At 44.3% G+C, this 14,181-nt stretch overlaps 1 protein-coding gene across 4 annotated transcripts in view; it reads right to left on the reverse strand.

Annotated features, from left to right (window-relative positions):
- The window catches only part of LOC119174246 (DCC-interacting protein 13-alpha), a 79,778-nt gene that overhangs the window by 49,176 nt on the left and 16,421 nt on the right, over positions 1 to 14,181 (reverse strand). For all 4 annotated transcript variants that reach the window (XM_037425076.2, XM_075895925.1, XM_037425078.2 and 1 more), the window contains exons 8-11: positions 10,847 to 11,025; positions 9,827 to 9,985; positions 1,694 to 1,778; positions 868 to 965 (exon numbers count right to left, since the gene is read on the reverse strand). In XM_037425076.2, coding sequence (XP_037280973.2) covers positions 868 to 965; positions 1,694 to 1,778; positions 9,827 to 9,985; positions 10,847 to 11,025 — 521 coding nt within the window. The remainder of the gene's footprint in view (positions 1 to 867; positions 966 to 1,693; positions 1,779 to 9,826; positions 9,986 to 10,846; positions 11,026 to 14,181) is intronic.

Consider the following 14,181-nt stretch of genomic DNA (forward strand, 5'->3'; position numbering starts at 1 on the left):
GGCGAGCGCCCAGACCATCGAAAACCAATGCCTTAGGAGGCTGCGTGCCATCTAGTGACCACTGTTGGAATTACCAAAGAGGCGACCTTTAGCGCAACCACAGAAGTGTGTACAGGCAACACTGGTGTACACGCCACCCGCCGACAGAAGCTAAGCCATGAGCAAAAAGAGCAAGCTCCTAAAGAAAAAAAAAAGCAAGGCGTGCCGTAAATTGACAATGTGTTTTTTTTTTTTGTCCACAGGCATGACCTGCCAGATTGAGGCCACATGCAGCTTTGCTATAAAATATATGCACAAACTAGTGCAAGAAATAAACTATTTTTATTTCAGTAGCAGTCATCAATATTATAGCATGTTACAGCACATGGGTCATTTTGCCTCAATTATACAAGCCTGAGACAGCCATGAACTTCGACTGCTCAAAGCAGTCTCCATCATCAGTACATTCACAACATTGCCTTACCCCAACACACAGTACCTAGGATGAGCGAGGCATACCTACACGCACTGTAGATTGCTGATAAAAAATGCAGTTATGGAGTTGCTAGCTGGAAAGTTTCCTATACATACCTTACTTTTTTGTCTTCAACTCAAGTAGTGCATCCGCCCTCGATTACCCCACAACATTTATATTATGCTGAAAGATGGTTTCTGCCTTTCATCGTATGGATGCATAAAAAACTGCATCTTTCTGCAGTTTTTTTTGCTAGAATATCTAATGTTAAATAAATTGTTCCTGCATGCATCATTTTTTTTTAAACATTGCTGCACGTGTGGCTGTATGTTAAGAACGTAAACATAAATGTGAACTTAGGAGCTTGGGAGAGATAGCTGCACAGAGAACAGTGGTGGGCAAGTTGGACATACTTTTTGCCGTTGCTGATCTGGAAGACGTTGCGGCGGTCTTCGTCCAAGGCGTGCGCGACAGTTCCCCTGTCGATTTCCATCACAGCACTGCCGACACTCTGGGTGCAGGACGAAGGAAGGCCACACGTAAGCGCTGTGCAGCAGTTCAAGTGTACGTGCTGTACATTTTGATTAGCTTGTGTTCCCTGATAAGTTGTTTTCCTCACATGTCTCTCATATCTCCTCTATACCAGCTTCTCCATGCGTGCCAGATCAATGTTGGTGTGTAACTGTGTGATACTATACGATGGCTCTACAGCCAAATTTTGCTAGAAAATTTAAGTGATTAATGACGCTTTGAAACTATCAGCCTCTTCTTCAGAGGTGACTGTCGAGCAAGACACCAGCGATGGTGTTTTTAAAGAGTTGTGAGTTGTCCTCGTAACTATTAGAGTTTTTCTGCTGCCTTTTCCAACGCTGTGTTTGAAAGCCGTGCAAATAACGCCATAATGTCCCCAGTGATTGACTGAAGTTTCCCAGCTTGATCAGTATATGCCATGATTCTAAGCTTTATATATTTTCACGTCATTTCCGTACTTTGAAGATGTTTACAGTGGAAGTTGAGCTATAGTACAAGACATTGCCCCACTGTTTCTGTAAAGGTGACTCCAGCACAAGAGGAACTTCACTTTCATTTGGCTAACCTCCCTGTCCTTCCTCATTTATTCCTCCTCCTCCTCCTTGCTTTCATTACTATGTGCAGCGTTCACTGATCCTTGAGCACTTAGGACCCCACAGTATATATGTGCATATGTGTCTGCATAAAAAAAATTTAAACACAACTTACCTCTCCCTTTGGAATGTGCATAAGGTGGCACCCGAGGGTGTAGAAGTAAGTTCGGTCCCAGCGGCTCACCATGCCTGCTATTTTCCTGCACAGTTACACCGGCACAAACTTGAAAGGAGTACATGAAGTTACAGTCGACAGATTACACTTCCATTGACTTCTATTGAAAGTGAGCAATGTAATCTGCCACATAAGCTCCATGTGTTGTCACATTGTAGCAATGTGTCACCAAGGCTAGTTAAACTATGTACAATACTTAGGGAATCAAACGCAACATCAAGACATTAAGTGTCACAACTAGTATGCTTAATTAGTTGAGATAATCACATTCTGTCACTATGAATATTGCTACAGCTGAAACCCGCAATAACGAAATAACTAACGCAATAACGAAACCCGCAAAACCGAAAAACATTTTCGTGAGAATTTCGTTGCCGCGCGTATGAGAGATAAAAACAGTGATACGGCCAGCAGAACGAAAATTTATTGCCAGAAGTCGGTCAACTTACTTTGCCAACACTTGCCATGCAACAACTTCAAAGCTCTGCCTTCGCACTGGAAAAAGTGGTCCATTGCTACGTCGTCGTCATGTGCGCCAAAGGAGCGAAGCGTATCCTGCGCATCCAAAACAACCCACGGGTTGTTTCGGATGCGCTAGCTCGTCGTTCCTGCCCGCAGTCTCGCCGTCAGCGAAGTTAGGGCTAAGGTTGACTCCAATGACGCGCTGCACTCGTAGACCGCGCGCCCGCTCGTAGTAATCTGACCGTGCATCCGGTGCGGCCACTCGTAGTAATCTGACCATGCCGCCGCTTACAGCTTCGTTGTTTGCGACGAAGCACGTCGCCACGAGTCTGCTAGCGTGTTGTTCCTGCCCGCAGTCTCGCTGTCAGCGGAGTGAGAGCTAAAGACGACTCCGATGACGCACCGCGCTCGTAGTAACCTGATCGCGCATCCGCCTACTGCTCCTAACTAAAACGTAATCATATCTTAAGTGATCATCGAGCCGTGAACACGTCACGAAGTAGCAATTTTCTAGAGCCATGTCTTCGCGACGCACAAGCAGCAGACGACGATCTCCCGGAGCGAGCATCGGGCCAATGGCGAGGCGAGCTGAGGCAACATGGCGGCCACAGCCAATCAAGGGCCTCGAAATCACCTTCAAACATTTGTTTTTTGTGCGCTTGTTTTTAAAGAGAGAAGCCAGCTGAGGCGGGAAATTTAAACATGGAGAAATGCTCTTTCCGATGAGCCTGAGAAGCTGGCTCCCGGCCCCGCCATTGCGAAGCCAAAATTTTTAGAAAATCGCTGTTTTCTCGCGATTTGCAAAAAAGTTTCGCTACCTAGGTGGGTGAAATGAATTTTCCGAAGCACTTTTGTGCGGTTTTCAGTGTAAATATTCTGGAATCGGAGAGAAAAAAGATTTCAGAAACGGAAAACTTGATTTTCAAGAAATCAATTTTTTTTGCCATCTTTCGCAATCCCAAAGCCGCGTCCTCCCTTAAGTAAACAAAAATGGTCGTACCCACGCTAGCGCGGCAAAAGCAGACATTTACAAATTTTGAGTGCGCATAACACGCTATTTTACCCTCCCGACAAATAACCTTTGACGGGAGGGTAAAATAGTAAGGCCAGCACCGTGGTAGAAAATTCGTTAATGCGGGATCGCTGTCCAAAAACATTTCGTTGCCCCGCCGCGGTGGTCTAGTGGCTAAAGTACTCGGCTGCTGACCCGCAGGTCGCGGGTTCGAATCCCGGCTGCGGCGGCTGCATTTCCGATGGAGGCGGAAATGTTGTAGGCCCGTGTGCTCAGATTTGGGTGCACGTTAAAGAACCCCAGGTGGTCGAAATTTCCGGAGCCCTCCACTACGGCGTCTCTCATAATCAAATGGTGGTTTTGGGACGTTAAACCCCACATATCAATCAATCAATCAAAAACATTTCGTTGCCGCGAGATACGTAATACATGGGCTTTTATGAACATTCGCCGGGGATCCGGAAATATTTCGTTGCCGCGGGGATGTCGTACTCGCGGGGTTTTGTTATTGTAGGTTTCGACTGTATTCAAGCTGATATTGTTTCTGATATAAACGTTCAAATTGAAATTATGCTAACATGACACAGACTTAATACATTGAGCTCTCGGTACAACCAATCTCAAGGAACCGCTAAAAATCTTTCGTTATTTTGATAAGTAGTTGTAGTGAAAGCATTAAGGATTTGCACAAAAATTGCAAACACAAACACGTGAGTCGCCCACCTGTGCTGTGCATACCTTTCGACCGTGCTATGGTCGATGAGCACAAAAAGCAAACGTGAGATCACACGAAATCAGTGCACGTTTATTCGAGAAAGAGAGCAATCCATCCTGATGTGGGCAACTCTACTGCTAAAAGATGAACTCTCAAGCGTGCACATCCTTCTTACAAGCTGAAAAGCATCAGCGTTACAGTAGAGTCTCGATGATACGATAACGGTTGATGCGAATTTCGCGATGACACGAATTTCGAGGTTGTTTTGGATGAACTACATTATATAAAATACACTATGATTCAGTGTTATACGATTAATTTCCTTAGCCAACGTCCGCGATACGAATGATTGTGCGATTGATCGCTGCATGCCAGCGGCACAACGCGGCTTGTCCGTGGGAGGAAGGCCCGTTCACTCTTGACCTCGAATGCAGTAGAACTCCCCAATTTATCTTCGCTTTGGTGGCGGGAAAAACACGCCGCGAAGCTGCCACGAAAAAAACGGCCCGAGACTTATTTTCCCACCACGCCATAGAATATCGCCTTTTTGCTTTACAGCTTTGACTTCACAGGCTGTTCTATCTCTCAAACCAAATTATGTCAACAAGCAGCCGCAAATCAACATGGCGGCGAAGGCATCGCCGGTTGGTCGCGTTGACGCTATCGCTACACTATCGCGGACTACCAGCGCGACACGTTAAAGATCTCGGCCTTGGCAAGGACGCGGTCGTCAAGAGCCTGGTTTGGATTACGATCGCTGATAAAACCGGAAGTAGAAAAAGGTGCAGCAACAGTGAGTCGGCTTGCCCGAACGTGTCTTGCTTTTGCACTGCCGGCTGAATCAGTCGCGGTCGCTGTGTCACCTCGTGTCATTTCGGCTTGCGTGTCTTCCGAAATAATGTTAGTAAAGGTGTAAACTGTTTCTTTTCAAAGCCTTGTATGCATAATTTGTGGGGCAGCACCCGCGCCCAGCCTCCCTTTCCCTTTTTATGGCAGCGCGAAAGCCTAGTTGCGGGAATATCCGCACGACCGGCGCTCGCAATTCCCCCTTTCCCGGCGCACGAAACGGGTTTCCCCCCTTTAGCGAGAAAAGGTATTATTCTCGTCAGGGAGAGGGTAACCAGGGGCAGTGGACAAAACTGGCGTGTGGACGGCCGCACGCTCTCTCTGACACCAGCCAGGAACGAAGGAGGTCGAACCCGCAACCCCCCTGCGAGCCGAGGACATCAACGACGAAGGAGTAAGCGTCTACTCTTGTTTCTGTACTATCATCTCGCGACATTTGCACGCTATTACTAACGCCTAGCAATAAAGTGTCGTTTTGTTGACCGAGCCTGTTGCTTTATTCGCCCGAAACCGTGTAGCTGCAGTGAGACGAGCTACGAATAGGGGACGTTAATCGTGCATGGTACGAAAGTGTGTGGCTGGTGGAACATTGGTTATGCTTCTACCTAGGACAACCCCCTACAAGTTATAACTCAGCACGAACTTTAGTGCTCCGGAAAGGAGCAAAATGAAATGAATTCTCAAGCGGTGATGGCGGCGGTGGGAGTGGCCTGTATACGAGGGGCAGAACAAATGTGAACATTTTCAGCGGGCGCGGACGTGGTTTTCCAGTTGTGCTGGCAGTTTCGCTTGAATTTTCCAATGCGAATTCTCCAGGACTCATTTTTTTTTAGTGTCGACTTCATGGCGTGGTTTTTCGGCTGCTTAAGTGTGTATGCGAGTGAATTTCCAATGAGTCTGGCCGCTTTCGCTCACTCTGATGTCAACTGTGAATGTGCTGCACCAGCAGCGTGAGTGAGGACAGCGAGGCACTTAAGAGACGGTGAAGGCAGGAAAGTTCAAAAGAACATCAAAGACTTTTCTCAGCCAAGTGTAGTTGCCAATGAAGTTCTTGTTCATCATTTTTATCAGCTTTAAGTTGTTTTTGGTTCATACCAATTCGGACTGATACGAATACTTTACGCACTCCCCTCCAATTCGTATCATCGAGATTCTACTGTAATTATTCTTCGCTTTGGTTCACACGCGCTGTTTCAAAGCAGTCTTCTCTGTCCTCGCTATTTTCTTATCACGACAAATGGTATGGATCTTGTCCGTCGTCAGCTAAGCTCATATGCGAGCTTTGTCATCGCACTGTGCGTAGTGTTCGAGCGTTAGCGAAGCATGAATGGGTACTCATTGGCGGCTACATCCAATAGGTCACTCGCGTCGTATTTTCCACTATCGTAGCATTCCCTTCGTGCTACTTCTAGAGTTTGTCTTGAACACTCAACTGCCAACCAAAAAGCTTGAACACAGCCGTGTAACGAGCGCACAGGTCAAGCTGTTTGATGAAAACAAAGGCAACAGGCAAAGCAGGGAGAAGCTCGACATGAAAAACAAGTACCAAGCAATGCTGACGGCTATAGGACTATCGCCGACAACAGGTCAGCGATAGTTCTAATGACTAAGACGGGCAGGCAGAGAAATATGCAGGCATTCTGATGATGATGATAGTGGCATATATGGCACTGGGCATTATTTTTACTGCCGTGAGTAACTTTTTACAAAATCGCTATTCGTTATTTTGAAGCACTGGGAGATAAATGGGGGATAAAATTCAATACGTTATTTTGAAACAATCGGTATTCTGAAATTTCTAGTAGTGAAATATGTTTACATAAAACCAATGGACATTTCAAGGGGGATTTTCCAAAATTCCTTCATATGAAAAAATTGTAATACTGAAGTTCACTACAACGAGACTCGACTGTACAGAGGAAACAAATATAGGTGCACTAGTTGGTCCTAAATTGATGGCATGCAGCAGAGCGAGGCCTCGCATTATACAGGGTGTTCCACATAACTTGAGCCAAGAATTAGAAAATGAAAGACACTTCAGTAGTGAATTGAACCAAACGCGTACTACTCGCACTAGCCTGGAGGTACTCAGGCTACTTTTTATTTCTCCCAATACTAATTAATTATTAATTCTTAAGCCCCGCCTCGGTGGTCTAGTGGCTAAGGTACTCGGCTGCTGACCCGCAGGTCGCGAGATCGAATCCCGGCTGCGGCGGCTGCATTTCCGATCGAGGCGAAAATGTTGTAGGCCCGTGTACTCAGATTTGGGTGCACGTTAGAGAACCCCTGGTGGTCGAATTTTCCGGAGCCCTCCACTACGGCGTCTCTCATAATGATATGGTGGTTTTGGGACGTCAAACCCCACATATCAATCAATTATTAATTCTTAATTACCCATTTTTATAATTATGGGCTGGAAACCCAAGATATGAACACTAAGATAAAGAGCACCTTCAGAAACCACCGACTAAATTGTTTCCTATACGATATGTCTAGCGCTTTTATTTTTTCAGCGTTTAACGCCTATAGCAGCACTATAGCAGTGGGCTCGCGATTCGTCACACGGCTTCTTTAAACATCTTGCGGGCTTTCTTTACAACGTGGGAAAAATAACAGCGCGAGACGTATCATACAGGAAACAATTTAGTTGGTGGTTTTTGAAAGTGCTCACATCCCAGTGTTCATAGTTTGGGTTTCCAGCCTATAATTAAAAATAGTTAATTAGGAATTATTAATTAGTATGGGGATAAATAAAAAATAGCCTGAGTAACTACAGGCTTGCGAGTAGTATGCATTTGGTTCAATTCGCCTCCTAAGTGTCTTTCACTCTCAAATTCTTGGCTCAAGTGATGTGAGACACCTTGTATATCATTACTTGGAACTCCTTTATGTACAAATTACCGTATTTACTCACATAAGAGGTTAACTTTTTTTCGTAAAATGGAGCTCAAAGTTAGGGGTGCGCCAACTACACGGTGTAAATTTTCGAAAATTTATTCGACTCGGTTCTCGCACTTTAAATCTGCACATTTGTCAAGTAAAAGGTGACTTTATCGCTTACCAATTAATTCAGCATAAAACAAACATATCTACGTACCTTTTAATGAACAAGCAAGAGCCGTCAACTGCACACAGACATGCAAAATTTATTTACGCAAAAACCGTAGGTGTTCCTCTTTTTCCCTATTCGGAGTCCGAGTCGGAGAGCACACACTCATCCTCGCCCCACAAAATGTCATCCGCACTCGCATTTAGTGCGTTCAAGATACCCGTCTTCTTGAATCTTTTCCTAACGATTTCGTCGGAGATCGCCTGCCATGCTTCCATGATCTAAGCGCACAGCATTTCCACAGGCGGCCTCTTAATCTTACCACCTGGAATCAGCTGATGTTGTCCTCCAGCTATACAGGTGATGTACAGCCTTCAAACATTGTCCTTAAAAGGCTTATTCGAGGACACGTCCAAAGGCTGCAGTATCTATGTGAGGCCGCCTGATATCACTGCCAGATCTGTGCGCAGCTCTTTTAGCTCATCTCGCATGCCGTCTACTAGGTGCCGATGAAAACTGTCCAGAACAAGCATGAACGGGAACAACAGACCACCCGGCCGCCAACGCCAGACTGTTTTCAGTCAATCCACCATGAGTTCCGCGCTCATCCAGCCTTTTTTCTGGACTCGGACATATATGCATTGAGGGAAATGTGCCTTTGTGAGTGTCATACGTTTAAAAATATTGTAAAGGGGTAGCTAGCGCCCATCCTCTATCATCGCCAGCATTACGATGCATCACTGTTTATTAGCATAAGACGTTCTGACCATGACGCTCCGTGCACCTTTCTCCTCCATTGTCGTGTTCCACGACACATCAAAGCAAAGGGAGTCTGAGCAGCGTTGCCGATCTAGGACAAAATGAAGTCTTTCTGCTGTCGGAGCTTTATAACGAAACGGTGGAAGTCCACCACTCTGTCCTCATATGCTGCGGGCAAGCGCTGGCACAAGATGGTCCGCCTTCACAGTGCGAGGCCATGGCGCCGCATGAAAGGAGTTGTGCATCCGGAGCTGGCTTTGAACTCTTGCTTTGATGCACTGCACTCGGGCTATTCTGCGCACCTCAGTCTGTACAATATCCAATGACACAGCACAGCTGTGTTGTCGTAGCTCCCGTATATGCCGGATCAGTTGCTCTTTAACGTTCGTATACCTGCCGATCTTGGAACAGCTGAAAGCCCGTAGTGTCTTGTTCGTCGCCAGAAGCTATCCTTCTTGATCCCTCCAGTACCGAATAACGGTTTCTCCAGCACCGAAATGCCTGCTTGTAATTCGGTTGCCGTGCTCTAGCGCATACTGCACTGCCTTCAGTTTAAATCCAGAAGTGTAGCTTGCGCACTGCCCCATGATGGAACCAACGTTGAATACACGACCACAAGATACGCACACCACTTGCAAAATGGCGTTTCTTTCTTTTTCTCTGATGGTGATGATGGCGATCGAGCCCCCGGCGTTGTACACGTGGCCTCCAAGGAGCGTGACGATTTGGGGGGTTTCAGTAATTGATGAAACAGCAGTTTTTTTTTTTTGCTCATGGACACTTTTTTTTCATGTTTTGTACAAGGACCGCGTTTCAAATGTACCACTGGGGAGGGGGGGGTAGAATCGTTTCTGATCACGGCCAAGTTCGGGGTGTGCCTATTACGTGCTGAATTGAAAAAATCGAATTTTCAGCGACCAAACTAGTGGTGCACCTATTATGCGAGTGCGCCGATTATGCGCATAAATACGGTAACCATATATACTAATGTTCTTGCATTTCACACCCTTTAAAATGTGGCCACAGTGGCCGGAAATACTAGCGCCTGCCCCTTTGCGCTCTGCTGTGTGATGCTATAGCCATTAATGTATTTTGGTGGGATAATAACAGGCTGCAGGGAACATTCAGCTACATAAAATCCATATTTCGAGACCTTGGGTCTCCATTACAACTATGTCCAGTCATTAACGACAAAGCAGGTCAGTGCAAGTCAGCACGGGCCGCACTCACGTCCGTTGGAACAGGTAGCCTGCCTTGTGGGACAGGCCCGTCTGTGCAGGTGCAGAGGCACCTTCAGCAAGATAAGCCGAGCTCTCCTCCCCTTGCCGCGCCAACACGCCCGCTTGGTGCGCTGCCTTCTCTGTTTGAGCCTGTAACTCTCGCTGCACCCTGCAAAGTTGGAAACAGTTCAGCAATTCTCAAAGCTTGCGATATACAGTGTGCTCCTCCACACACAAACAGCAATCGACATTTAAGTAGCGAAAGCAGTCAAGAGGTTCTACTTTGCAAGCTTGAAAGGTCACTGCATACGAAGTGTGCCGGTAAAGTTTGAATGCATGACACACAGTCTTTTACAAGATTAGCCAAGCGCATCAAGCTGACAGTGCTCTTCAAGCATGAAGAACAACCAGCTCTGAGATAACAGTGAGAGTCAAGTTCATCGAACAATGACAGCATGGTGAGGAGGATGACAGAATAAAAGCGCTTATTGCGAGCGGCAGTTCATATTAAATAGCAAATGGTCGTGTTACTCTGTACAATAATCTGAGCCCAAATTTATGCTTCAATGAGTACCTAGTAGCAGGTACAAGCATACCCTGTCTAAAACCTACATGGTGCAACACATATGAAGAGCAGAAGAAGCACGGGTATCGCATGACTCTAGGCTGGTGTGAAATAGAAAATTATAGGTTCAAGGCAAATTCAAATCGAACTTGGTCTGAATTCGGTCTAATAGAATTTCAATTGTATATATCACATAATATAAAGAAAAATAGACATACAGTCAACCTCCACTACAACGAACGCCGCTTCAATAAAATTTCTGCTACAACGAAAAATTCAGTTTTCCATCGGCAATCCAGGAGTCAATGCACAAATATTGTCGTAATATTGTAACATTCGTTCGATCATTCGAAGTGCTCAATTTACAGAAGCCCACATGACCATGTAAATGTGGTGTGCCTCGATAATTGCTTTGACCACAGATGAGACCCAAGGCTTGCGAAAAGTCACGACGTTGGCACTTACTCTCCCAGGCTGGTTGCTATGTTGGTGAGGAACTCGTCCTGCTCGGCAGTGTGCATTGTCTCGTGGGCAACGCCAAACAGCGACTTCATAGAGTGCACATAGCCCAGAAGCGGCTCGATCAGTGCCATTTTGCGCCGGTACTGCAGTGCATTCAGCTGTGCATAGAACTGCAGAGACACCTGCACAGTACAAAAAACAAGAGGGGTTATTTATTCAACATGTGAGGCAGTGTGGCTTCAAAGTCTTGCTTGACGAATAGCACAGGATGGGGACACTAAAGGCAACTATTAAGTCGACGTTGATTGTTGAAATAGCGGTCCACAAACCTTGTAGTGTTACTTTTGTGCCAAGGAAGGCCCTATTTTGAAATAAAATCATGCTTTAGTTGTCCGCAACAGCTTAGCGCACTTCAAATTACTCGCCTCAAGAAGCGAACCGACCGGATCGACTCACGTCACTGTTGCGGTGCACAACGTTGCCCGCTTTTACTGCGCTAGTAGCAGCAGAGCGAAAGCAGCGGGAGGCACAGCAGCAACAACGGCCATTGATCAATTTCCCACCATTGGCTCCGAAATTGCAGATGTTATTTGGTTCAACTGCACTCCGCTAGATGGAACCACCTAATCAGTGCAACTACGCGAAAATTGAATTTTTGAACCACTCGCGCCATTCCCCACAGTAAAGAGGAGCATTTTATTGCGTCTCTTAATGCACGGAAGTTTCTTTATTTAGTGCAGCTAGATTGTTTACTAGTGATTAAATGTAGGCAGTCCGTATGATGTCATCGGGATCATTTCGAGAATGTTCCACCTTGGCACATGTGTTCTTGTGCATTTACCTCAATTTTTCGCTATTAAGTAGGGTGTTGATAATATTGTTGATAATATTGTCGCTTTAGATGTTGTCATACAATGAGCTTTCATGAAACTCTGACGTAAATTGTTATTTGACTTTAGTGTCCCTTTAAAGATGCAGCCCACATACCTCTCACTAGCGTTTTGGCCCGCACATGACTGTCACCATGCTATATATATATTTTTTTCATATGAAGTAATTCGATGACCTACACACATATGACAGTTTCTAGCACTTCTCTCGCGAGGCCCCCCCATCTGGTCATCATGTATAAAAACAAAACCATAGAGCTAAAGCTCTGAATCAGCATAAACATTTCCAGACTTCTGTCATTCCAGATCCATATCAACAAGTTTCTTGAAACCTGACATCGAATACCTTTCAAAAATGATTATACTTGTGCAAATAGCAAATTTTAGGTTCAAAGCGAATTCGTAGTGAATAGTAATTTTGATCAAATAGTTTAGAATCGAGTTCGGATATTATACATAGTGCATATTAGGAAAAAAATGGGCATATTTGTCATGGCCTAACTAACCTACAAAGTATTAAAAAAAATTAAAATGAGGCTTGTGCAAATGTCATTTTTTCGCACCAAAGAAAAAAACAGTTAGAATAGAAGCAAGATTTTGAATTTGCTTAATTGAAAGTGATAGCCTGTAAAAAAAATTATGTTACCTTTAAAATTTGCTATACTTACAACATATAAGCCGGTATGACAAGCTTTTAAACTTGAAAAATCAATCGATGTGAGGGTAATATTTTTATTTAACCTTGCAGTGGGTCTTTGCGGCAGTGGGGATTTTCTCTGAATGTGTTTTCATGGCTAAGCATCATTTCACAGCAGTGAAAACACTTTGCCAAAAGGTTGCATATGAACCAATATACACCTAGATAAGTGCTTTCACGGTTTAGCACCCCTCCATTGCAGTGAAACTATCTTTACAAAACGTTACAAGCGGAATAACATGCACTTATTTGTTCATTATATAATTCAAAATTTTCAATAATTTAAGTTCAATTCAAAGCAAATTTGAATACTCCTGTAAATTTGAATACTCCTGATAGCCTGTAAAAAAATTATGTTACCTTTAAAATTTGCTATACTTACAACATATAAGCCGGTATGACAAGCTTTTAAACTTGAAAAATCAATCGATGTGAGGGTAATATTTTTATTTAACCTTGCAGTGGGTCTTTGCGGCAGTGGGGATTTTCTCTGAATGTGTTTTCATGGCTAAGCATCATTTCACAGCAGTGAAAACACTTTGCCAAAAGGTTGCATATGAACCAATATACACCTAGATAAGTGCTTTCACGGTTTAGCACCCCTCCATTGCAGTGAAACTATCTTTACAAAACGTTACAAGCGGAATAACATGCACTTATTTGTTCATTATATAATTCAAAATTTTCAATAATTTAAGTTCAATTCAAAGCAAATTTGAATACTCCATTATACGTTACAATACTTAAAGCATTCGAATATTCACACAAGCCTAAAAATGACCCTTGCATGAGTACGGGAGATGCCTTCTTCAAATCTCAACATTAGCTGACATTTCTTCTCCCCTTTTTGGAGTCTAAATATTGTGACTGCAGCACTCTCGCTCAACTCAGTTTAAGACTCCTGGTTCTTGAAATGTACGAGTTATTCTTCAAAGAGGCCTTGCCATTTTTTGAGCGTGGTCACAAAATGCCGCCAATAGGTTGTAAATGCTCCCGAGAACACGCGAGTCAAATAATATAGCGCAGCACACGGCCTAGAATTCACAATAAATTCTTAAAGTCAGCTAAGATTGCTTTCTCTTCCCTAGAAAATGATTAAAAAAGCTCAGAAATCACTAGTCACAGTCATTTAATCAGCCATTGGCTGATTTGAGCATGGTGTGATCAGTTGTTACAGAAATAGCCGCCAGAGGCTGCGACTTGTCCACACGTGTTCCCGCGATAGGACTGAAAAGTTGCGTGCTAGAAAAAAAGAGAGAGGGAAAGTTCTCAAGGTCACAAGACGCGAGTGATGTATTTGCTTTTCCTGTGCCATCCCTCTCTGCGTAGCTTCCACCACTTTTGTTGGGACGAGAGAGTAGAGAATTCAATCACAGCATACGACTAATCTTTGTAACTCAACTCGTACCGGATGGATTCGGAAAATGTTTGCAACAGTGAACTCATGGGGCAATAAGCTCCTTTAGTGAATTCATCCCATGGCTACTTGAAAAAAGTGTTGCAGGGCCCCTTTCAAACTATATTTTCCATCAATATTGCGATCACAACTTCGTTAACATAGAAAAATTCATAGTCAACGCTTTATTTTTTTAAATTTTGCGCCCAAGCATCAGAAAGCAAAAGTTAGGGTGACGCTACCAGTTTCAATGCTTTTTTTCTTAAGGCTAGAAGCATACAATATGTCTCATAAGTAAAAAAAAATCAGGCATAGTTAACGTCAAAATCAGATTAAGTGATGAAGGTCAGTAAAA

The sequence above is a fragment of the Rhipicephalus microplus genome, chromosome 5 (genome assembly GCF_043290135.1).
Source record: "Rhipicephalus microplus isolate Deutch F79 chromosome 5, USDA_Rmic, whole genome shotgun sequence".
Classification (NCBI taxonomy): Eukaryota; Metazoa; Arthropoda; class Arachnida; order Ixodida; family Ixodidae; genus Rhipicephalus; species Rhipicephalus microplus.